Below are 25,686 nucleotides of genomic sequence, written 5' to 3'. Positions count from 1 at the left end.
TTCTGCAAGCAATTAAGATTTAGCACTTGTACCAACAAAACATCACAGTTACACATAAATAATCTAAAGCAGTAACACAATCAATAGAAAAAAGTCAAATGATTTATATGTTCGAAATCATACAGCTTTCTATGTAAACCGCATTGATCGCATGCCAAGAAATACCATGCTAACCCTGCAGATATAATTTGCAGTACAGTTTAGCATTTCTATAATCAGCACAAACTTAATCCGGAACAGATTGTAGTTCATTCAAGCAGTGGGAACCCAGCAAATTCAAAGAGATCTTTTTACATACCTTTGCATTGATTTGTGTTTTTGTCAAGGATTGCCTTAGTCGATACAATTTTCCCATACCTACAAAAAAGAACAAACCAAAATGTCAATTTTATTTTATTTTAGTATAAAGAGTCTTCTTCATTTTCCTTGCTGTTAAGTGCTTAATTAATTGCACTTCTTTATTTCAACATGCAAAAATATCAGCAATTACCACTTTTTCATTGTTAACCCCAGTGTTTAGAATGAGTTTGTCTGTAGCTGGCCGAACACAGCACACAGCAAATATCTTGCATTTGGTGATCGCCACCAATGTTGATGTTAATGTTTTTAATGTTAAGCTGGTATTTTTCATAAGACTTGAAAGGTAAGGAGAGCTTGGAGTATATTTACTAAACTGTGGGTTTGAAAAAGTGGAGATGTTGCCTATAGCAACCAATCAGATTCTAGTTATCATTTATTTAGTACATTTTACAAAATGACAGCTAGAATCTGATTGGTTGCTATAGGCAACATCTCCACTTTTTCAAACCTGCAGTTTAGTAAATATACCCCCTTGTGTCATTTAAGCTAGCATGATTAAGGCTCTTGTCTTATACCAGGTAAGACCTGTCACAGAATAAGGTCAGGCGGCTAGTTGGTTGGCATTCATAAAAACCTCTAGTGTACTATAAATGAATGTAGGGAATTTGTGCTCATTTTGCAGCAGTGTACAATTTTTCTTTTTAAAATGTTTCCCTCTAAACAAGATTTTAGTTCTGAGGAATGTTCTTTCAGTCTGCAGACTCGGTCCTAGTTGTTGGCTCACGTGTATTAATCTTGATATAATATGTCATGTTTTGATGTAGAAATATTGTATAATATAACCAACTTAACCTGCTAATAGAACGTTTATGTCAATAGGATATATTCAGACATTTGTGTGGGCAGACAGCCAATCAGTATATATGGTAATTAGCTTTTAGTGTTCAGTCTCCGTTAATGAAGACATAAAAGGTAGTTGTATTTAAGTGATCTTGGGTGATACTGATGAAAAGGAACCTTCATCTTAAGTTACATTTTTATATTCCTTCAATTAGTAGTATTTTTACATGTACATTTATTTATGTGTGTAGTTATATGTTGACACATCTTGGCTATAAATTTTGGCACACTTTCAAGCAATTTGAGTTTTTTCCAAGTTTTATTTAAGATGTAGAGTACGCTTACTTAACAAATGTTCTATTTACTTGTCATGTTATCTTTATGTTTCAGCAGCAACTCTAATGGGACAACCTCAAAATTGTAGACTATTTAAAATCTTGGAACTTGAATTCACATTTTGTGTTTGAATATTAGCATAACTCCCCACGGCCCTTTTTTTATAGGCACTATCTATCTTTTGTGGCCACATTTCCCTGCCCCTCTTTCATTATAAAGTGTTCCTCTTTTGGTCTGATGTATAGAGTACTGTGAATAATCTCCTCCATTGGCTCTAAAAGTGTCTGGCTCCTAACTGTATTATAGATGCCTCATTTTATATTTGTATGTGCTTTGTGTTGTTTGTATATAAAATGTGCTGGGTTGTTGAAGTCCTCTCTGGTTGTTTAAAATGTTGTTAGTCTCGTACAATAATCAAGTCTGTTTCTAAAAATGCATGCTTCTGTACACACATATGATATTCAGATGTTATCAAAAATACTCACACTTTCTGACATACTCTATCATAATCATACAGAAGAGCTAGAATATGCTTTATGCAACCATCCTGAGCACAACAGATACTATGTTGAATACACTAGAGCATACTTGCCAACTCTCCTGGAATGTACGGGAGACTCCCAAAATCTGGGTCGGTCTCCCGAACTACCGGGAGAGTAGGCAAGTCTCCCGCATCCCGCAAGTCCCTGTAAAAAATAACGCGATTTGCAGTGAATCGCGTCATTTTGGCCCCGCCCATGCAACAAAATGGCGTTTCCATTGTGGGGGGCAGTGCCAAAATGAGGTGATTGACCGTTCCCCGCCCCTCCCGCCCTCTAGTCATGCGGCTCTCATGGACTGCAGTGCCTGAATGTAGGCAAGTATGCACTAGAGATTTTAGCACTTTTTGTCCTTCCCCTGTTTGAAAGGGAAGCAAGCATTGATGTGCTTGAAAGAATACCTGTTGAATCCTCATTAAACAGATTATCATCATATCCAATTATCCTATATGATAAAAGTATGTGTGAAATGAATCTCCATATTATATAGTGCACATACATCAAATGTATTGTTTGTGTGGCCTTATATTAACTTTAATACAGTATGATAATGAGTGTCTGGGTGAGCTATGACGAGCACACTGGGAAAAGCATGGGACAACAAAATAGAGCAGAAGGACATGGCCAGTCCATGGAGGAGAATAACAATATGTAGCAGTTCTGTTTTGTTGCAGGGAAAATGAGCATACTACTGCATTATCTGCCTCCCTAAATTCAGGTAAATGGAAGGGCCGGGGGGGACGGGGTCATGAAAATGTTTCCCCTTCATTCTTTTTATATTTGAACTTTCCAGATTCATAGTTTTTCATGGAATTCTTTTTATTATTCAAAACTTTAAAACCTAGGTAAGTTTGTGGGTTTTTTAAACAAATTTTATTGTACCTTTCATCTCCATCATCATCATGTATTTATACTTTTAAATGTTCAGTGATTTATTTGAGTTTTTACTATGCAGAGTAAAGTAGCAGTAACATCTTGCATTTAACAATCTTGATGGCAAATTTTGATATGCTTACAAACACTGTTAATTGTTGTTTTCTTTTGTAAAGGTTCAGTAAAACATTAGCACAAGTTCAATTTTTTAGGCATACAGTATACTGGCAAAAATACCAGTGTGTTGAATGAAGGTTAAAAATGAGAAAATGGGGTGCAGTTACATAGCAAACGTATGGCAAGTAATGGTGTCTGCTTAAATTGTCAAAATGTAAGTAGCACCTTAAACATTATCGATGAGATGTGATAATGTTTAATTCGGTGTGTGTAGTGTATTATATAGTACGTGGTTTATGGGTATTTTTGGGCCCTGCAGTAATAAGTATGTTTTATTTTTCCTATTTAAAATATTTCATTGCAAACAATATTTTTAGTATTGTTGCTATCATTTCATGCTAAGGTAGATGTTTTGTAGGCAACCTGCTCTGGAGAGATGCTGTTGAGTTGCCTATGTGAGAAACAGGGGTTTTGAAGTCAATGAAAGCTGCTGCCTTGTTTGTTGCCATACTGAAGTATAATATTGGATTGAAAATTATAATAATTTCAATTTGCTGTAGAATGGAATAAGTGGTATGCATGGAATGAGGATTCTTTATCTATACACATAACCTCCTAGAATTGACTCTATGATTGCAGGTGTAGTATTTGCAATTGTGTGCCTTACAAAGATTGGAGGGATTGAGATATCTTAAGAACAAAACAGATGCTTCAAGTCTGAGTCTGAAACCATATGGTAGAGCACCAGGAGATTCTACAAAGCTAAAACATTCTACAGGGCATTGCACTGACTCATTGATATCAGATTGAACACATCCATGTGTTAGTTGTCACATACCCAAAACTCATATAAACCAAACCAAAGGGATTTTCATTAGCTAAGATTGAAAGTATGTAATGTTATAATTAGCAGATATTTGCAAGCAATTGGTTAGCAATGGTAACTTTAAAGCTGCACTAACATCTACATTTTGCTAACCTTGTTCCCTCTCTAGCCAGAGCCCTCGGGACTGCACAGTGTAGAGATGTTGTCAGAGTGAAGACCAATCACAAGATGCAATCAGGAGATTGCGACTTGTGACTGGTTGTCCGGCTCCACCTCTGCCACCTTTTTAGTGATGAATATAATTAATATTCCAAATTTCTAGTAGAGAACTGTTAGAGCCCCAGGGAAAACAGCTCCATGGAACAGTCCCTGAAGCCCTTGCTGGACAAGGGAGAAAGTTAGCAAAATAAAATGTATAGGTGGTAGTGCAGCTTTAGGCATGATATAGAGTCAATCAATAACATTAGAGTAAAACTAACAGTTTATTATATTATTATTGTTATTATTATTACCCTTTATTTATATGGAACCACAAAAATTGCCAACACAGTACAGTGGGAAATTGAGTTCCAAGAAAAAAAAATACAGAACAAGCAAATTCAGAACTATAAAGAAGCAATGCAAAAATGCTGTTAAATTAATCATAATGTAATAAGCAAGGTATCGAACAAAACATGCAATAGGCATAATACACAGGTGGACAAGGTGGGAGCAGAGAAGAAGACAGGAGGAGAGAGGAATCTATTCATGAGAGCTAACATATACACATAATAAAAAAACATATGCAATAACAATAGAATGGGTATTCTGTTAAACACATAAAGGGTTACTTTACAAATATTTTTATGCACTTGGGGACTCTTGAAATAAATTTACATCTTTTAGAGGATACTCGGGATAACCTGACATAATCTAAGGGGTACTTGCTAAATATTTACAGTGATAACACATAGCTGCCAACATTTTAAAATAATTTCCATGGACAACTCGCTGGTGAACCAATGTATCTAAGTGGAAAACAGTCCAGTCCTGACATGCCTTAGACCAGTGCATGATTCACATCATGAGTAATACATTTAATAAACTTTTTTTCCTGTTGAATATTCCACTCCTATAAAGCCTAGAGAAGCAGTTAGATAGGAAGTTTATAGCGAAGTTGTTCAATAGTAGAAGATAGGAACTTTTTTAGGGACATAAAATTCCACAGGAACATTTTGACTATAATAAAGGGGTACACAATTGTAAGACTATACAAAGTGTATGAAAAAGAATACATTATATATATATATATATATATATATATATATATATATATATATATATATATATATAAAAAAAAACACATAACAGGAAAGGCACTCACATTTGTAGATATTTCTCCAGCCTGGGTGCAGGAACTCCACTAACATGAATGTAAAAAATAGTATAATTAGGAGGCACTCACAGGACTTTTCCAGATTATTAAAGTATTTATTCCATTAAAAATTGGTCAACGTTTCGGGCTCCACACAGCCCTATATCAAGCCTTGATAAATACTTTAATAATCTGGAAAAGTCCTGTGAGTGCCTCCTAATTATACTATATATATATATATATATATATATGTAGCTATAGATATATATATATATTACAGTGTAATATCTTTCTTTTTAAAACTTTCTTAAAACACCTGTTTTACTCAAGCAGATCAACCTTTGTGATACCAGAAAACAAAAGTCCTGAGTGATGGTGTTCTTTTGAAATTGAAACAGTCAATTATTCCTTTAATAGTAGAACTTTTCAAACCTCACGAAGATAAAGAGCTACCAGGAAGACTCCACCATGATTACAGTCACTCTCAACATGTTTTCAGATCAGCCTTAAGTCTAAAATGATGAACTCTCTGTCAACCCAAGGCAATTCTGGTATATACACTCAGGAAGTAACTCTCCAGCATAGGATCATTGTAATAGGGAGGTGAATGAAGAAAGTAAAAAATGATCTTGCGTATTATCTGTTTACTTAAATATGATATTTATTCAAATCAAATTTTATGCACTCACAAATGATGGCAATAATACAGCATAATAGCATACATAAATTCCCCTGTGGGGGGTTAGGCAGTTACCCCTACCAGAAATGCAGGCTCACAAGTGCAGTGGAAAAATCAAAAGGCCCCAGGATTCTCCTCATCGCTTCTCTCCCAGTGGGGACTGTATGGTTGTACCGATGAGCATTGCTTTTCTGGGCAGGATAGTTGGAAGGTTTGCCCAATGACAGATTGCCCCTTCAATTCGTGTTGAAAGGGTGATTTCAGGGGATGAGAAGTGGGATGGGGGAGACCCTGCTCTTTGAAAGTGCTAGACGCACACCTGGGGAGTCAAGGTATGCCCCAACATGGCCTAGCCATGTTACGTATGGCATGCTGTCATGATATCAGAAATGACAATTTTGGGAAGTATGAAACGGAAAATTCGCACTATCAATCGAGACACAAGCCTAAGTTTTCCTGTAATAAAAACTATGCTTGTCTTATGAAAGCCAGGGGCCTGATTCATTAAGGAACTTAAATTAAGAAGTTTATTATTTAAGTCTCCTGGACAAAACCATGTTACAATGCAAGGGGTGAAAATTAGTTTTCTGTTTTGCACATAAGTTAAATACTGACTGTTTTTTCATGCAGCACACACATATCAACTTTAAATTTCAGTGTACAAATAAGCTATCAAGTATTTGTGTGCTACCTGAAAAAACAGTCAGTATTTAACTTATGTTCAAGACAGAAAAGTAATTTTCACCCCTTGTATTGTAACATGGTTTTGTCCAGGAGCCTTAAATAATAAACTTCTTAATTTAAGTTCCTTAATGAATCAGGCCCCACAGGTCTCTAACTGGTAACCATAGGGAGACATTTTATATAGTCTGTACCCAGCCTAACTGAAAGAGTACAGTATACAAAGAATTAACAGCAGGTGTAACAAAAATGCATATAACAGTCTTTTCAGTAACAAATTCCAAAGCTGCATTATTTCTCAGCTGGCATTGTACCTGATAAACTACTGCAAAAAGCCAAAAAATTGTTTCCCTAGTCCAGCTCCTACAAATGCCAGACACGTAGTTTTGTATGTGCCGTGAAAACAAAGTAATCCTATTTCATTTCCTTCTAACTTCTTAGTGATTGCTTTTTGTGAGTATCCTTGTACAAGGCCTGTAGAGGAAGTTCATTTATGTGGAAAAGGACCATGATATACAACACATTGTCAGAAAACAGACTACAAAATACTGCTTACTAAACCAACAATATATTATATAACTTTTTCTTTAAACAAACAGTATCAATAAAATAGACAATCGTTTACCTACATGATAACTTATAATAAATGAGGAAGATTTTGTGTCAGAGGTTTAACTTCAAAAGCCACAAAATCTAAAATAGTAACCTGAGATATACTTAAGTCAATTCAAGTTATTTATTAAAATGGATAAAGGTTCACATCTGTGCTGAAACCATAGCAGCCAATCAGCAATTAACTTTCATATGTCTAATTCAAGTTTGACAGTGAAAGAAAATGTCTGACTGGTTTCTATGGCTGAAGTGCAGATTTGCACCTTTAAGCAATGTTAGGGAGTAACCCAAATTGTGTAGCATCTTTACATGTGTAGTAAATGGAATCCATAGCTTGCATGACTTTGTTCTACTTTTAACAGGGATGGTCCTAAAGGTAACGCCATTTTGTTTTTGTAGGACTAATAGAAGGCGGGTGAGCCTTTGGAAATTGGAAATAATGAAAATGTGCAGTATAGTGATTAGTTCTGTAGCTCATCAATCTATGATGTCTTAATTATTGTATTTATTTATTGTATCTATTTATTGCTACTTCTCTTTAACGAAACATTGAGGAGATATTTAAGAAAAAAAGTACAGGCACACCATAAAATCATTGCTACATTTAAGGCTTTCATGGATATTTTGTACATTTTCCAGACGCAAGGGGCTCATGTTTCCTATGTTTTTATTTAAAGTTATTTTAAGTGCAGCCTTTTGCTCAATACAGTAAGCAAAGGGGTCTATTTATTAATTAACAGGATTGTGCCCCATTATTTATCACTTGTCACTGCAACAATGACAGATGGTTTTTCGAATGAATGAATTAAAACAGGTAAGATGCGGTGAGGATTCTGAAAATCCCTCTACCGCAAATCTCTCCCCATAGGAATCAATGGCTAATGCCATTGGGGACATATTGCCCAGATCGCAGTTCCCATTGACTATTATGGGCGTTGCAGTTAATGTGGTAATATGTGTTAGACTTTTAGTTAATTAACATTTTACTTTCCACATGGATTAGGAGGCTCATTTTCGTTGAGAGCATTTAGTAGCTAGTATTGCTTCATGTATGAGGGGTTAAGCTGCTAGTGTGGCACTGAGCTGTGATGTCCACAATTCAAGTGTATCACTGGCACTAGAAGCAGCAACTATAAAAAGCTCTGAATTTACATAAAGATCATCTACTCCAAAACGAGAAATAACCCCTCTAAGTAAATACTCATCTATTCATTGATACTGTATAAGGGGAGGTGCACCCACACATACGCTGTTACTTAGAAAGTAATGTGAAGAAAATAGAAGAAAATGTGTCTTAAGGGCACTCTTATTATTGTTGCTTGATAATCCAAATTTAAAATATTAATTTTATTAGTTAATTTAAAACAAACAATAGCGAAATATTTAAAAAAGATTAATGATTTTAATGAAAGTGTAAAAAGAACTGTTAAAAAGGTAGAAAAACTACCCTGCTGTCTCACTGCAATAATGTCCCTATAAGCTCTAAAATTTACCCTCCTCTGTTTGCAGCCCTCGCCAGTTAAGCAGCTCTAGTGGGGATCGGGGGGTAACCTAGTCTCCATTGATCAATCTTGATAGAACATGAGAGGGTTCGTAGGTGGCCAACTTTATTACGTAAGGGAATGGAGGGTTTAGATTAATTAAAGCAAATAACAAATTGGAATTGTTTACATTAGAAAATGGCACCTTATCATTGTCCTAATTAACATGTATAAATATATCCAAGGTCAATACAAAGATTTTTCAAATGAGCTTGACAACAGGACATCCAATGCAACAGCATGGAAGAAGCATTCACCTTCAACATAGAAAGGATTTCTTCCCGTACTCAGACTGGAGTTCTTTACCAAAGGATATCCAATTCAGTAATTGAATTTTAAAAAAGGTTAATTGGTTGCTTTCTAACAGGAAATGTTATATCTATCTATAATTGTTACAAAACCATAATTGGAGTGATCCTGGGAATTAATCTTATTGCTGTTCAATGGGTCATAAAATATATTTTTAGAATGAGAACAAGGAGTGGTTTTGTTTTGCTTTCCTCTTGATCAACGCACCTAGAAAAGGTTAAACTTGATGGACTTGTGACTTTTTTTCAACATTACTAAATAGTGTTGATCTTGACATTCACAGGGATGAGGATAAAGTGCCAGCAATTTTATTTGTGTAGTTAGACTTTGTGATATTTGACATTTTAAACTCTCTGGGGTTATTTATGTTAGTAGTGCAGGGTAGTTGCATAACTCATTGTGCCTGATTTTGGGCTTAGTGCGCACTTACAGAACATTCACTCTCCAAATGTGCATAAAATTACCCATCATTTAAAATGGATTTTTGTGCACATAGTGCCTTGTGCAATACCGTTCCCCTGGATATGGATATAATGCTGCCTACTTTTCCATTTGGATTTCCTCTGATTAAATTTGAATGAAAATGTTTCCAATTTCTACTTAAACAGTGATCCTCATTAACCTCATCATGACCAAGGGTAATTTATAGTTTTGTGACAATAGCACATTTCAATTTTGCTATGTAAAATTTAAACAGAGCGTCATTTTCAAACTGCTTTGTGTACCCTCGTGAATTTCACATGTGTTATTTTTTCAGGACCAACATTCAAGTTTTGTTTTTATTGTAAAAGCATTATGCAAATTAAAAATAGGCACAATTAAGAAAGAATATCCATTTTCATGATTCTTCTAATAGTTACTTTGATCCAATAGTTACTTTGAAATAATGAAAGGTTACCTTAAAATTATTTGGACTGATATGTTAAATGCATTAATTTATAACCAGGGAGCATTTCTCAGGTCTTCTCTATTGCCAATATTGACAGATTAAATGGAACACAAATCCAACATCAGTTGACATGCTAGCCACTGTTAGATCCATGTTACACTGAATCTTTCAGGGCAGGCAGGCAGCTAGATCTCCTCTGCAGTACCATGGGCTTCCATTCAGCCATGGAAATTCCACTGACATTACGATCAATTAATTTCCAGTGATCAATGAAAAAGTGCTGGCTTATGCAGCATAAGACATATAACACCTAAACTGCGCTGATGTGTCAATCAGTAGAGTGTGTGATAGGAATAAGAGGTAATCTCTCCCTCAGGAAGATAAATAGAGTACAATTCAATTTCTAGCGCTTCAAAGGGTCATTTTAAATATGTAGAAGGGATTAAGTTTGAATCAGTCTGCACAGTAGTAGAAAGATACTTTATCAGAAATATTGAGGATATTATGACGAACAACACATCAACAATATAATACATATGTATATATCCAAAACAAGTACAGTAGGTAAATATTCGAATACTAATTTACATCAACACACATACAGTATTGCAAAGTAGTTAAATACTTGGGGTAGAGTAAATATTTGCGACACTCTCAATGTCGGCACTTAACTTGCCGACATAAAAATGTCAGCAGGCTAAAGGCCGACGCTTACATTATGCGGACAGGATGACAAAGTGTACATTGTCACTGGCAATATGCCAGGCTATAGTGTTAATTGTAGGGTTTTATAACCGTTTACTTAAAGTTGTAAACAAATGCAAAATATATATCACAATAGTATCAATAGAAGAACATATATATATATATATATATATATATATATATATATATATATATATATATATATACATACGTGGAATGTATATATCTGAAAACGAATAGTCCCTACAGAAGTAGTAATGTCCTGATAGTTTGGAACCTAGTGGTTCAAAAGTAACAGTGTATATACACAAGTTCAACAACAATCCTTTGATGGCATGTATAGATTCACAAATCCTTTGGTATATAAAGTCACAAAGCTTAAATGGTTTTTAAAACTTATAGAAGTGGAGAAAATTCCATAGGGAAATGCTGGTCTTGGACTTACATGTATTGTTGATCTGGAGCGTGAAAAAGTGAAGATGTTGCCAATAGCAACCAATCAGATTCTAGTTATTATTTATTTAGTACATTTACAAAATGACAGCTAGAATCTGTTTTATCTTTCAAACCCGCAACTAAATAAATGTACCCCCTGGTGTCTGTGTAAGCTTTAACAGAAGGCTGCGATCAACTCTGGTTTTTCTGTTGTGCAGCTGCTAAGCTGTTTTGTTCCAACAAGCAGGTGAATAGCGATCTGCTCTGTAGAGTTGTAGGGTAGTGCCCACATAGTTGGAAGGCACAGAGAGCAATGTAGTAAAGTCAATGAATTCTTTGCAATACTGTATTTGTTTTGATGTAAACCAGTATTCTAATGCCTCCCTACTGTGCTATTTGTTTTTTTTATATATATATATATATATATATATATATATATATATAGTTAATGTGTTGACAAAAACTGCCCATCCTCAATGTACAGGAGGTTGGGAGGTTGAGATGCAGTTTTGGTATTAGTAATCTTTTCAAAGTAAGGTGCTTCATCTTGATGCCACATGAAATATAAAAGGCTCTGGTTCAGATGTTGATTTGGTCACATGTACTTATTACACTTGTAGCATATATGCCAGGTTTTGTAACAGGCCCAAGGACCCATGTAAATGGTGTTCCATGACTGACCATTCTAGAGACAGGGCTCTTTAAGGAATCCACACACAGTAGCAAAACAAATTTGGCATGAATCCTACACTACAGTTTGATTTTTTTACATGATCTATTAATTTTATGGTGATTTCTTTTGGGTTTCAAATTGATTTACTCTATATCATTACTGCTGTCTTTCTACTTTCCCAGCTACAACTACTACACTATTCCAACCTTTCTTTAATATACTGTTTCCTAAATATGTTTCAATTATTTATTATTTTATTAACTCTTCTAACTACTGGTACATACCTCACCTTACCCCATCTCTCCAACCCCAACGTCGTGTATAACATATTTCTATCTATTACAACTCCTGTACACACCACACTATAACAACCCATTCTATCTACTTTACACAACTCTCTACATATATCGCCCTAAACTACTCCACCCTTACCTTCTCCATCTATTACAACTCCTGTACACTCCATTACAACTCCTGTACACTCCACACTATAACAACCCATTTTATCTACTTTCCACAACTCTCCACATATATCGCCCTAAACTACTCCACCCTTACCATCTCCAACCTATCAAAACCCTCAAAATCTTTCGCACATATCCCCCTCCCCCAACACACACACTATCTCCTGCTCCACATCTCTCTTTCGGCATCATGAACCCTTTCCTCCTTCCCTACCCTTCTTATTCCAACATATACCAACCACTACATATGCCTACCTTACCCCTTCACTTCCAGTGCACAGCTATCCCTATTGCCCAACTATACTCCACTAATAAACTAAGCGTATTATTGATTTCAACTTATTCTACTTACCTTACCTTATTTCAGCATATTTTCTACTACAATAACTTGCACCAACACGTTTACATTGCTAATGCTCATTCCATTACTCAAGTAAATATCTCTGGCCCTCCCTAGCTCTACAAACCAGGAACCTCCTACTTCCACTCAGCCCAATCATCCACCATTGCATCTTCATATCAAATACCTACACAGCTCCTATACAACAACACCACGATAATCTACAGTAAGCGGTGTCCCATGGCTATGGATAGGTAAGAATATCTTTTTTTTTAGGTGGAGGACCCAGTGTCTGCAGCACACACACTATATCTCACAATTACCAAGCATAATATTGCACCCCCAGCTATACATACACCCACATAGGTCTAGACATAACCAAGTCATAAGCACAGACATAGAAATAGACCTGATATAATATACCAAATATTCCTTCTCTCATATGACTGAAAGTTGCAGAGAATAATTTTTAAAATACACCACCAAAATCCAATAATAAATGCACCAATAAAGAAAGCACTTATCAGATTCAGATGTGAATTCTCATTCAACCAATCTCAAGCGACAGCTTGTATTTGCACCAGCTCCCAATCACCCGCAAATAGAGCTTAGAGATAACAATTGTGGATGGCATAGAAAGCTTTTTTCATGGTATTCTGTGAAAATACTCATAACTCAATGACTACTTATTTAGTTCGAAAAAGTGTTATTGCGCCCTATCCTCTGTTGACAAAAATCAAACATCATTTACTCCAATAGTTAGCAAGCAACATAACCAATTCTGATGGAGAATGCTTCCAGAATATGTATTACATTTAATGCTGTTTGCTGTGAAATACAGTGGATACAATTAAACTATTCCCAAGGCATTTACTTATTTATCCATAAAAACAAACAGAGATAAATAGATGAAAAGGAACATACAATATACTTCATATAATGTTCTATTTCTGGTAATTGCCTAAGACAACAGAAATACAATGTGTGCACTATGCTAAGTAAAGTCAGTGCGGTAGTTGAACACAAAAGCTTTTTTTTATGTGTCACATGGTTAAATAAGGTGTCATTGGAGACAAGACAATGCAGAAGAGTCATTAATGTATATGTACACTATAGAACATACATACATGTTACAGTTAGAAAATGGACACAAGAGGAGAATTGCAATGGGTTTGTGTTTGAGTTTGAACTTCTATTTGATAAGTGAAAATACATTTTTACTAGACAGCTGGATTTGTAGGTTTGGGTTTCTGGATGGATTTAAATGAAAGACATTTTCTCTACTAAAACTAAGCAACTCTGTAGACATCATTCAAGACATTGTAGAATTAAAAAATGACATACCATATAGCACTAGGTGAATGACTCTCCCGTAGTTCACAGCACAGAACTAATTACGATAAATGGCTAAGAATTATTTTAATAGTAGTTGTTTGACAAATTCATTGGCAAATATTTAATTTCTGGCTGAAAAAGTTATTTAAAAGACATTTTGAAGTTAGAAAATATCAGTTACAGTGTAATATTGTTTCTTGTAATTAAAAAAAAGTAGCTCAACAAAAACAGAATTGTTAAACTGCAAATAATTTAAGCAGCAAAACAATATAATTTATGCTGTATACATGGCACAGCGGATAATACCACTAACTAGTATAAGAATGGAGGAGGTGCATTAGCGTTAGGATCAAAGATCGCTATTCATGTTCTGTTATCACTGTAATGTGCAGGTTGTGAGGGCACTTCAGCACTGTGATATAAACCAGCCATAATGGTTCACTTGTTGAAACCAGGAATAAAGCTCTTTTCAACTGGACAAGGTTTGACAAAACACTTTGCAGGGATGCAGCTACATCACAAAGCAGTATATCATCATCATCAACATTTATATATATAAGGATAGTCAATAAAGTAACATCCGTTACAGTGATGCAGAGTGATGGTGAAATATTCACTTACCCCTGTGGGGTCAAGGTGCTGCCTTGTTCTCCCGACGTGATGCTCTCTTAAACGCAGAGAGTAAACAGGAGTCTCCAAGTGTTGGCCGCGGCTAACACCGAATAGCGCATGCGCATGCGACGTGAAATGAAAGTGCTGTTCCGAACTCCGTCCTGAAGGTAGTAGATAGCGGAGTTGTGGGCAAGAGCTGTCCTCCAACGCGTTTTGCTTACTGCTTCATCAGGGAAGCATGCGCTATCCTGGCAGACGATTATCGATCGTGAGCACTGCACTTGTTACTCATCACAGAGCTAGGACTTTTGCATTAGCCGGCATATGTGAACATTTACCCTCTGATCCAAAACGGCCTGTATATATGCCGATCTCCATCTCAGTGTGAAGCAATACCAGCTCACCCAATCTGAGACATTCATCTAATGTGTTTTACCTTATTGGGACTCATTTCACCTATTCAGTCTCTGGGACCTCCGTGTCCGACTATACAGGACTTATGTGAACTGCTTAGGTCTGAGCCATGTTATGTTTATGTCTTTATGCATATGCAGATATATTAGGTTGCAACCTTGTATTGTGTGTAACCATCATATAATTTGTCACCAATAAATTCAATTCTATACATCTGTCTTACATCTGTGCGCTACGGGGAGACTGCTCTTTTACCTATCTACATAAGGGCTGGAACTACCCTTATTCTTTCCTTTTCCCCTAAAGCAGCCTTTTTTCTTCCACAACATTGGGGAGCGCTCACCAAACCCCGCCACCCGTAAATGTATCAAAGTCCAATTTTTTCAGTGTTTTAAAATCGCGGCAAATCGCGGGTGTTCAGCTCTGGGCTGGATTCCCTGGGGAGTGGGGTCCGCCCAAAAAAATTAACGGGTCCCCCCTCTAGGGACACCCAGCCCAGTGCTGAAAGCACTAGGGCTCTTCCTACACCCCTAGGCGGTGGGTGTAGGGTAATAACGGTGATAGAATGTATAACTACAAGCACCAGCATACCCATGGCAGCCACGCCGCTGAATAGAATCCAGCCATGAGGTCTATTTATAGTCTATGGGGATTTCCCACGCTGTCATGGGTATTCCCCATAGACTATAAATAGACTTCGCGGCTGGATTCTATTCAGTAACGTCAGTCTGCTTGTACACTGTACAAGCAGAAGTTTGCTTCGTCTGTAAATTGGGTTTATTATTTTTTTTCAAGCATGTTCCAGATTTGGATTACAAATATGTGGCCCCTCCTGGGCTGAAGAAAAGAAAACTGCAAGCAACAAGGGGGCCTTTTTGGCCAAGAAGAACAGAAGATATTTACAAGCAGGGACTTTGGAATTACAAATTATTTTGAACTTTTCAAGATGGACATTTGGAATCACAATTTTATATGGACATGGTTTTCAAGAATGTTTGGACTAAAAGCTGCTGATGAAAAAAGAAGAATTCAGATTGGTGAGTATTTTGGGGTTTTCTTATTTTTAATAAATTTATGTGGTATGAACGAGGGTGTGTATTGTATTTATTGGGTTGTTTTTTTTAAAATGTATGTGTTTTAATAGAGGGCGTTGTGGTTTTGTAAGCATTTTGTTTTGTCGAACTACAGGTCTCAGCCAACCATGGGTGTCAGGGCATGATGGCAATTGTGGTTCTCCAAGTGCCAGCATGCCATGGCTGCCATGGGTATGCTGATGCTTGTAGTTTGTTGTTTTTACATTCTATCACCGTTATTACCCTACACCCACCAAGCATGTGTGTAGGAAGAGCCCTAGTGCTTTCAGCACTGGGCTGGGTGTCCCTAGAGGGGGAGCCCACTCCCTAGGGAATCCAGCTCAGCGCTGAACATCCTAGGGTTGGTTTCCCATTATGGCAGGGGGGCCCCTGCCGTTTTTCCCCCTGTTATAGTGTCATCCACCCCAGGCTGGTTTGCCTGGTGCTGGTCATGTGAAAATCAGGGGTACCCCATGAAAAAATGTTACCCGATTTTAACGTAATCAACAGTAGGCTGGCAGCACTAGGGTTAATCATGCTCGGGCAGGGGGACCCCACGCTTTAAAAAAAACAAAAAACTTTCATCTATTTTTAAACATTTGACAGCCACCGAACCTTCGGCTCTATGGACAGGGCAGTGTAGCAGTGATGTGTTTACTCATCACGCTGCTAGGATGCAGCGTGTTGTATCTGCCGATTTTTAAAGCAAACTCAGGAGAGTTTGCTTAATTGCAGCTTCATACATTTGAGACTTGCATAGCAAGAGTGGCAAACAGTCGGGACTTTGATCTCTATCGATTTTGGAAATAGCGATTTTGACAGAAACACATCTCTGGCGATTTTATATGAAATCTCAGCTTCATACATCAGCGAGTTTCAACTCTCCCGAGAAAATAGCTGGATTTGCAAAATCGCACCGTCATACATTTATCCCCTAATGTTTTACATTCAATCTGTATGTCAATAAATCAGCATTCAATTTCTAGAGAAATCTACCTGGAAAATGTTTTATTTTTGTTGTTTTAATGTGGTTTCCAACTCTTCCGTAGCACTGAAGGGTTTATGAAGACAAAATCATTTTGCATTTCTTTCTAATAGCTGAATCTAGGAGCAGAACAAGTAAATGCCATATGCACTATAGCAGAGCTGGGATAGGGGTTATATTAATAAAGAAAACTCTTAGGGCTAGATTTACTAAGCTGCGGGTTTGAAAAAGTGGGGATGTTGCCTATAGCAACCAGTCACATTCTAGCTGTCATTTTGTAGAATGCACTAAATAAATGAAAGCTAGAATCTGATTGGTTGCTATAGGCAACATCCCCACTTTTTCAAACCCGCAGCTTAGTAAATCTAGCCCTTAGGGTCTATTTTGCAAACATAACACATAAAAAATTTCACAAAAGTTTATCATTCAATTCCATGAATTACAGCAATATTTTCACCAACACAATTGTATGTCATCAGCAGCTATTTATATAGCGCTGCCAATTCTGCAGCGCTGTACGGAGAATTCACTCACATCAGTCCCTGCCCCATTGGAGCTTACAATCTAAATTACCTAACATACACACACACAGAGAGACTAAGGTCAATTTGATAGCAGCCAATTAACCTACTAGTATTTTTTGGGAGTGTGGGAGGAAACCGGAGCACCCGGAGGAAACTCACGCAAACACGGGGAGAACATACAAACTCCACACAGATAAGGCCATGGTCGGGAATCGAATTCATGACCCCAGTGCTGTGAGGCAGAAGTGCTAACCACTAAGCCACAGTGCTGCTCCCATTGTGCTTTTTAGAAACAAAAAATGTGCGCTTGGTTATTTGCATGGTTATTATTCTTGATAGTTCCGGCATTCTGGTAAAAGTAAGATGTCAAATCAGGTTCTTCCAACTGTTACTATTGACTCTTCATTGACACTACATTAATTACAACTTCATTGTTTTTCTGAAAAAATACCATATTTATTGGTAAATATTCTATATACCCTACTACCTACTTGGTTTTTGACAGGTTAAGTTTCACACTGGACTCTATCCTAAAACTGCTGCAGAGTCTACTAAATTCCTTTTCAAATAACCTGTCCTGTGATTTATAACAATGTGATCTCATAGATAAATGAAATAGTTGGATGCTCAAAGATGTTCCTTCTACAGTACATCTGCCAACAATCCAAAGTTGGGGCCCTGGTTAAATGATGGAAGCTCAAAGAGATTTCTAAGAGATATCGCTAGTTCAGTAATTTATGAACCTGTGTAGAATATATTTTAGTATAAAGGTTTGCTAGAGTTACAGTGGGTCTTCATGTGATTGAAATATGCTTATTTTTTCTAATGACTTGTAACACTGACTGTAGTATGCATTTATTATTTATTTGGGTGTAATTTGCATTTATGCCTGCATTTTACCAGGCGTTTAAAAAACGTCCTGCGGGGATCCTGCATATCTTGTGTTATTTTCAAAAATCAGTATAACGCTAACATGATACAGTGAGTAGATCAAAACAATGTTATGCTCTTAGTGTTCCGATGTCAAATTGATTGTCTTGCCAATTATGTCACTGCTAACACTCATGGTGCAACATAAGACATATATTTAGCATTTTTGGAGAGGCAAACAATTTTTTAAATGTTATAATGTACATTTAGAAACCTAAAGAATTTGCAAACAATATATATTTTTTCAGCATATTCTTATTGTGGTTTTATAGCATGACAGAAACCATTATCAGTTGTTATACACCTCATCACCCATCTGCTTGTTGCTTAGTTTGATTTTACTGGTCGGCTAATAACTCAGCACAACGCAGTACATAAAAAGCATTATTAGATATTTGTAATACGATTAACTAGAAGCAACTGGTAAATAAACTGAACTTCAGACATGATTAAGTTCAGAGAAAGCGCTATTTAGCCAAAAATTCATCTTGAAAGCAAAGTGACTCCATCTTTTGCTGTTTTCATTTTTATGCAGTTTATAAAGCATCTCAGATGTAGTTACTTTATTTGCACTATTGACATTATTGACTTAACTTTGTAATTACCCTGAGCTAACATCAGTATTAGGGCTGTATTGCATGGTGCTGATGTTACATATTATCTGTTGTTTATTGACACATAATACATACAGAATACATGTTAATGCACCTAGTCCATTGAAATTTCCAGGATCATATTTATATAATCTGACTTCACTTTCCTTTTTCCCAATACAAATAGGGTAAGTTGAATTATTTTCTTGAACTATGTTCAAATAACAGCAGCTCCCAAGCTCAATCATACAACCTCAGTAGTTAGACACAAGGGGCCTGATTCATTAAGGATCTTAACTTGAGAAACTTCTTATTTCAGTCTCCTGGACAAAACCATGTTACAATGCAAGGGGTGCAAATTAGTATTCTGTTTTGCATATAAGTTAAATACTGATTGTTTTTTCATGTAGCACACAAATATTAACTTTCATTTCCAGTGTACAAATAAGCTATCAAGTATTTGTGTGCTACATGAAAAAACAGTCAGTATTTAACTTATGTGCAAAACAGAATACTAATTTGCACCCCTTGCATTGTAACATGGTTTTGTCCAGGAGACTAATTGAAAGATTAGGCTTACATTATAAACACAAATAATTTTTAACAATGTTTGGACATGGATTTATTTATGTATTTTTACGGTATAGTGTCCTATAAAATGGTTTTAAATGTTCTAGCTTTGTACTCATACACTTATGTAACATTTTATGTGGCCGCTACTGTGAGTTCCATAGGATGGCCATAGCATGTTAAGCTGTTTGGTGAGAACTCTTACTTCTATTGGATATTAAACCCAGAAACCCATTATACAAAAAATTTGAAAACCCGAAACAAAAAAAAACAAATATTTGCTATGGTATTGGTTCATGGTGCTGCAAATGACCTAAAAAGATTATGGGTACATTTATTAATTAACGGATTTTGCACCATTCATTGAACAATGACAGATAATTTTTGGTAAGCATAAATAAAAAAAATCACCCTGGCACAGTGTGTCCAATAGGAGGCTGTCCCGGCAATTCATTCACTTACCTTAAAACCTAACGTCACGCGTTTGCAGAGACATTTTGTGATACTAACTGGGGGGAAAGCAGGTAAGCTGCGGAAACGGATCCGGAGATCCCTTTATTGCAATGCTCTGCCCACTGGATTCAGTCTGAAGATAGCGTTAGCCATTGCTGACAAATTCCAAAAAGCTAATGCTTTTCAGAACTTGATAAAATTGCTCAGACCGCAGTCCTCATTGACAGGGGCGGGCTGGCCCGGTCAGGCCGCTATTAGGGCCGGGGGGTAGGCTTTCCCCCGAGGCCGCATCTGATGACATCAGATGCGGCCGTGTCAGCGCAGAGGCGGCCGCATCACATGACAGGGGATGTGGCCGCCTGTGTGCCCCCGGCCACGCCTCTCCCAGCCCGTGCCTGCTCATTGACTATTATGGAGACTGTGGTTAATGCTGTAATTTGACTAATGCAGGAGATATCTCCGATAACTCCCCATGCTTTGGGGCCTTATTCTGTGTTGGACATTTGTCTATTACGCAAGGAACACCAGTAAATCCTGTGGCTGTGCAGGAGCCCACTTTACAATTAAAAATAATGTAGCATATATATTTTATACCATAAGTGCACAGAAATCTAAATGATGGATGTCTTTGGTCTATGGTGTTATGAAGAGGGCAACATCAAACATAATGTAGTGACAGCCCCTCTAAGCTTGCCGTTATTGCACTTGCTCCCATACAAGAGCACATAATATCCCTGTAGTGCTCTGTCTATCACTGTCCTTACGGAAAATGACCATTTGTTTTGAAACTGTTCTACCCAAGGTATTTATTTAACAAAGTCCAGGAATTGTTCCTCACTAGACAATGTCATGACTAAGTACCACACTACAAAATCATATCACTATTGCAATTACATACTACTGTTAAGAACAGGTCAGTAGGGGATTGTTAGTAATACGATGCAGGGCACTTCACTGAACACTTAAAGCTTTGCCTAATAAGCACATTCTCTCCAATTGACTCAAGAACATCATTATAAAATCTAATTAAGAAGGAGAAAATCTCTTTGCTCCTCACATTGTAAGCAAAGCATGTTAAATGATCCGTACTATAGGCCAATATCCCCATTATGTGAAGTATGTAGAGTTGAGACTTGTATAGAATCAAGGACTAGCTTCATTAAGGGCTGTTTGCTCTTGTAACTGGATGGGAAACTGAGTTAAAGTGTTACTGTTTTAGTTAAACTGTTATAATCTTATTTAACACTGTCTTGAGTAATGCTTTGTACTGTAATTTGCTGTTCATACAGGTGACAATTACAAAAAAAACGTATTGGCTACTTGTACTACCATATGTGTAATTGTTATTGTAACTACATCGACAAGGTTTACGTCCATGCTGCAAAGACGCCTTCATAGTGTAGGGGGAATCATTTAATACAATATCCAAGGATGTTTTGCTCCTGAAAAGGTATATACTACCCAATACATGAATCCTTATGTATACAGAATTATTACTGAGTATTGCATTGGGCATTCTGAATAAAGACTGCACATTGCAGTTCATTATGATTATTATTATTATCAAGAACAAACATACAAAAGTTATTGATATTTTGTGTATTATTGTAATTTATCATTTGAAACTAGATGGATTGACCTGCAGACCGTCATAAAAATTTTAGCACTCACTTTAAAGAAAAGAAAACAGGTCTTTCAGTTTTTTTCATGACTCTCTGGCACAAAGTAAACCAAATAATGATTTTAGAGCGTGTGTGCCACAGGGGAAATTAATTAAATTGGAGTTTTTCTGTGGAAGTGCCAAAACAGGATTTTTGCATCACTGAATAATCCCTTAAATCTTCAATATAATACAATGCACCCAATTATTATTAATACTATTTTATCCACATAATTAAAATATTTGAAGGAGGAGGAGTATGTATATTTATATAGTGTTTCACAGACTATCAATGTAGCATATGGGATTGTTTTTAATGACAGTCATCTTTAAAAGTATGTTGGCATAATAAATATAACAGGATATACCACATAATGCATAGGACAAACTTCTATAACACTACCAGCCACAATTACTTCTTTTGACACACCTCTATACTGCCCCATCATATTGCATAAAGTACATCTAATGTAGTATTTAGATCATTTTGAAATGTAAGTCGAATATTGATTTGATCTACAGTTTGCTAATATGTAATTATATCCTACTGCTTGCTTTTTGGTTCCTAATACAACTATAGATGTATTTTTCCACCAATCATGTTAATCTACACGGCAATTCTGTATTCTGAGAAAGGTCATGATTAAATTGGCGCCTGTAGGCACACAGTCTTTTGCGGCCAAAGTCTCACTCCCTTAAGAATTTTTCTTCTTCAATTAAATCAAATTAATCAGGTAAACATCCCCACCCAATTACCTAGACATTTCATTACATCAGTTAAATATTTTCAGTATCTCAGTTTGTTTTTCATAGCTGATGAAAAAAATACACATCTCTGACTCCTTCCTCCTCTCAAGTACAGGCCAACAGACCCTTATATTAAATCTGGCCTTTATCAGAAAAAAAGCATTCTAAATGATAGATTTCCATGAGAAAAACCAGGACCATCCATAGACAAGACCCCACACTTTCTGCTCTAGTGTCTGTTGAGACAAAATTCATTTTAATTAAATTTTATGAAATGTAATAACAATGGTGATTATTATTTCAAAATACATTCACACGCTAACTTAAATTCTTTAGGAATTGTCTGGTTGGATATTTTTTTCCGAATTCTTGCCATTCTGTTTAAACATACTAGTCCAGGGAAATTACACAGTTACAAGTCAAGCGGAAGATCGTTCACCCATGATGCTCCAGGGCTCACAACTTTGAAGCTGATTCTCCAGTCATTAAATAATCTACATCTTCTGGGTTTTGTATTTAATCTCAAGGCTGTGAGCCCTGGAGCATGATTAGATTGCAGATATTGATAGGGTTGACAGTTTCCGAAATAGCAGGTGTCCTAGAACCCATTCCACAGTGTTTTGTTTTTTGTTTGGGAGGGTAAGGTAGGTTATAGCAGAAATAAAACATTTGCATGCAGTTCTTCTTCATGATAATATATTTTAGATGGTCTACATTGAATAATCAGACTATGTTCAAGCTAAACACAGACCAACTTAACATTATAATTTATGAGTTATCTCACAGATTTAAATGATAACTCCATACAAATTTAAAATCCAGTTTGGGAATAACTATCCTAAATAAAACCTAATCCCCAATATTACTTACTTTGGATTAGGCGTTCACAATATTCTGCAGGTCCACCGATGTATTGTGTTCACCCGTCACTGCTGAGGTCACTGCCGCTAGCAGTGTTTTGCCAATGGACAACATGCTGCCTGTCTGAAAATAGACCTGCTCAACAAGAGCAAGGACAGTGCAGCACACATCATGAGACTCTCAATGCCAAACTGGTATTTGTCCAGACAGATATCATGGTACACTCTGCACTTCTGCCAAACTGGTATTTGTCCAGACAGATATCATGGTACACTCTGCACTTCTGCCAAACTGGTCTTTGTCCAGACAGATATCATGGTACACTCTGCACTTCTGCCAAACTGGTATTTTTCCAGACAGATATCATGGTACACTACTGACAGTACTCTCCTTACTTCTGTCAGCCTGGTCTGAAAGAAGACAGGCCAACCTAAATTTTCAGTTCCGTATGGAACTTTCCTTGCATAAAACTTTTCCTTGCCAATATCATGTAACATACATGTTGTAGCATAGGTTAATGCCTCATAAAGCAGGCAGATACTGTGTAGACTTGAGTATGAAAAGGGTGATAAAAATTCTTTACTACTGTAATATTTATCCCCTTGGATCGTTTTTTTATTTCTTAACCCTTGTTGTCACCCTTAGTGAAACATGCAAATCAAGATGGTTTATGCTTAACATTCAGACCTGCTTTTGATCTTTCTTTTTCCAACTCATAATTCAGTGTTCCAAATTTTGAAAAGCAACCCTGACATTTTTCAGGATTCCAAGGAGTTAAACCGATCTAAAACTCAACCAAACCATGTTGTGGTCCACTATACTGTTCTAGTTCCACGAAACAACAATATTTGTATCAAACTGCCCGATACAGTTCCCTCATCTCATCTCTACTAATGAGCTTAGTGACTGATAGAGCTACAAGATATATTTGCACTTATTTCCATTTTATTCACATTTTTGCATTTGTGGTTAGACTGTGGTATATGATTCCCGAACCGCTTCCTGATTCCCAAGCCCTGCACTGAAAACACCATTTCTTTACAATAGCTTTTAACCACAAAAATGAAACACATCCAGTATAAAAACACCACTACGGTTGAAATGACTCCCACCGGACTAAGCTCAATGTTTTTTCTGTGATAAATCTTTTTCAATGCTTTTACATCGATTTTTATCACCTTTTTACAGCTGCCAAATGAGTTACTTTAGTAAATACTGTAACTCAATTAGCTGTGAAAAGAACTATTCACAGAAATAATGAAATAATGAGGTATCACTGCTTGGCTAAAACTTTTATGCAACTTAGATAATATATGAAAAGAAGAATTTATAGTAATTAGCACATATATTTAGGCAGATGAATGGAACAATTGTGCAGAATTAGCAGTAAATAACAGATTTAATCGTGCTGTTGTATTATGAACAAATTGCACAAAATACATATATACTGTAGGAGAATCCAGTTTAACCACAGTGAGCAATGATTTAGCAACATAATGAAATGGTTCCTGATACAGGACACTATTCCAGCAATAATGGTGGTAACAGGTGAATGTACTATTAGAAAAGACTGTTTCTTTTTGCCTGGAGCCAATGGGAAACATTTTAAAAAAGTGCTAAGTGAAATAACCCATAATGTACAATTTATGACCAGTAGCTCTGTCATCGTTACATATTTACCCTTCACTATAGTGTGTAAACAACATGAAGGTATGATTAATATACAATATGTGCACAATTATGTATTTTTGTAAATGTGTATATTTTGCATACTGTCGAAATCAGATAATTGGACATGGTCATTTCAATTAATATCTAACAATTTGGCTGTCTTTTGTCTGAAGTTATGCAAATAGCACGCTACGGCGTGGAGTAGCGTAACTAACCGCAATACGTGACAAACACTTATACACGCATTTACGCGCACAAATACACTTGTAATTAGCTCGCATGTAAAAGTAGTTGCAACACATAGTCATTTAGGTAGAAAATAGCATGGTTAAATATTATAATGTTATATACATGTTAGTGAGATCTAAGGTTCAGGTCACAGGAAACATATCATGTCTGGTATCATTCTAATCTACTATTTATTCGCAGACGTCCGGTTCAATCGCCGAACTGATCGCACCTTGCGTATGCTAAATATGAATTGTAGGGAATAAATTGTTAAGAATGTTATTGTCTGTGTAATGCAAATAGACCAGTTTAAACAGGTTCTTGGCGGGAAGATTAGGAATGCATCTCTGGGAGAGCTGACCCCCACCTTTGGATGTGATCTTTTGAACTGGCCAATGACCTGCATTGCACTGGACCCTCCTGAAGCCTGAACCAATGGAAACAAGCCAACTCATCTGTATTGTTTTCACTGTACCACTGACTGTATATAAGCAGAGGTCCTGGGACCAGTATTCAG

At 36.5% G+C, this 25,686-nt stretch overlaps 1 protein-coding gene across 4 annotated transcripts in view; it reads right to left on the bottom strand.

The window, feature by feature from the left end:
• RBMS3 (RNA binding motif single stranded interacting protein 3) overlaps positions 1 to 25,686 on the bottom strand; it is a 466,009-nt gene that overhangs the window by 312,236 nt on the left and 128,087 nt on the right. For all 4 annotated transcript variants that reach the window (XM_075212374.1, XM_075212376.1, XM_075212375.1 and 1 more), the window contains exon 3: positions 299 to 357. In XM_075212374.1, coding sequence (XP_075068475.1) covers positions 299 to 357 — 59 coding nt within the window. The remainder of the gene's footprint in view (positions 1 to 298; positions 358 to 25,686) is intronic.

This window comes from Mixophyes fleayi, chromosome 5 (assembly GCF_038048845.1).
Source record: "Mixophyes fleayi isolate aMixFle1 chromosome 5, aMixFle1.hap1, whole genome shotgun sequence".
In the NCBI taxonomy this organism is placed as follows: domain Eukaryota; kingdom Metazoa; phylum Chordata; class Amphibia; order Anura; family Limnodynastidae; genus Mixophyes; species Mixophyes fleayi.
This window is presented reverse-complemented; position numbering and strand designations above follow the sequence as displayed.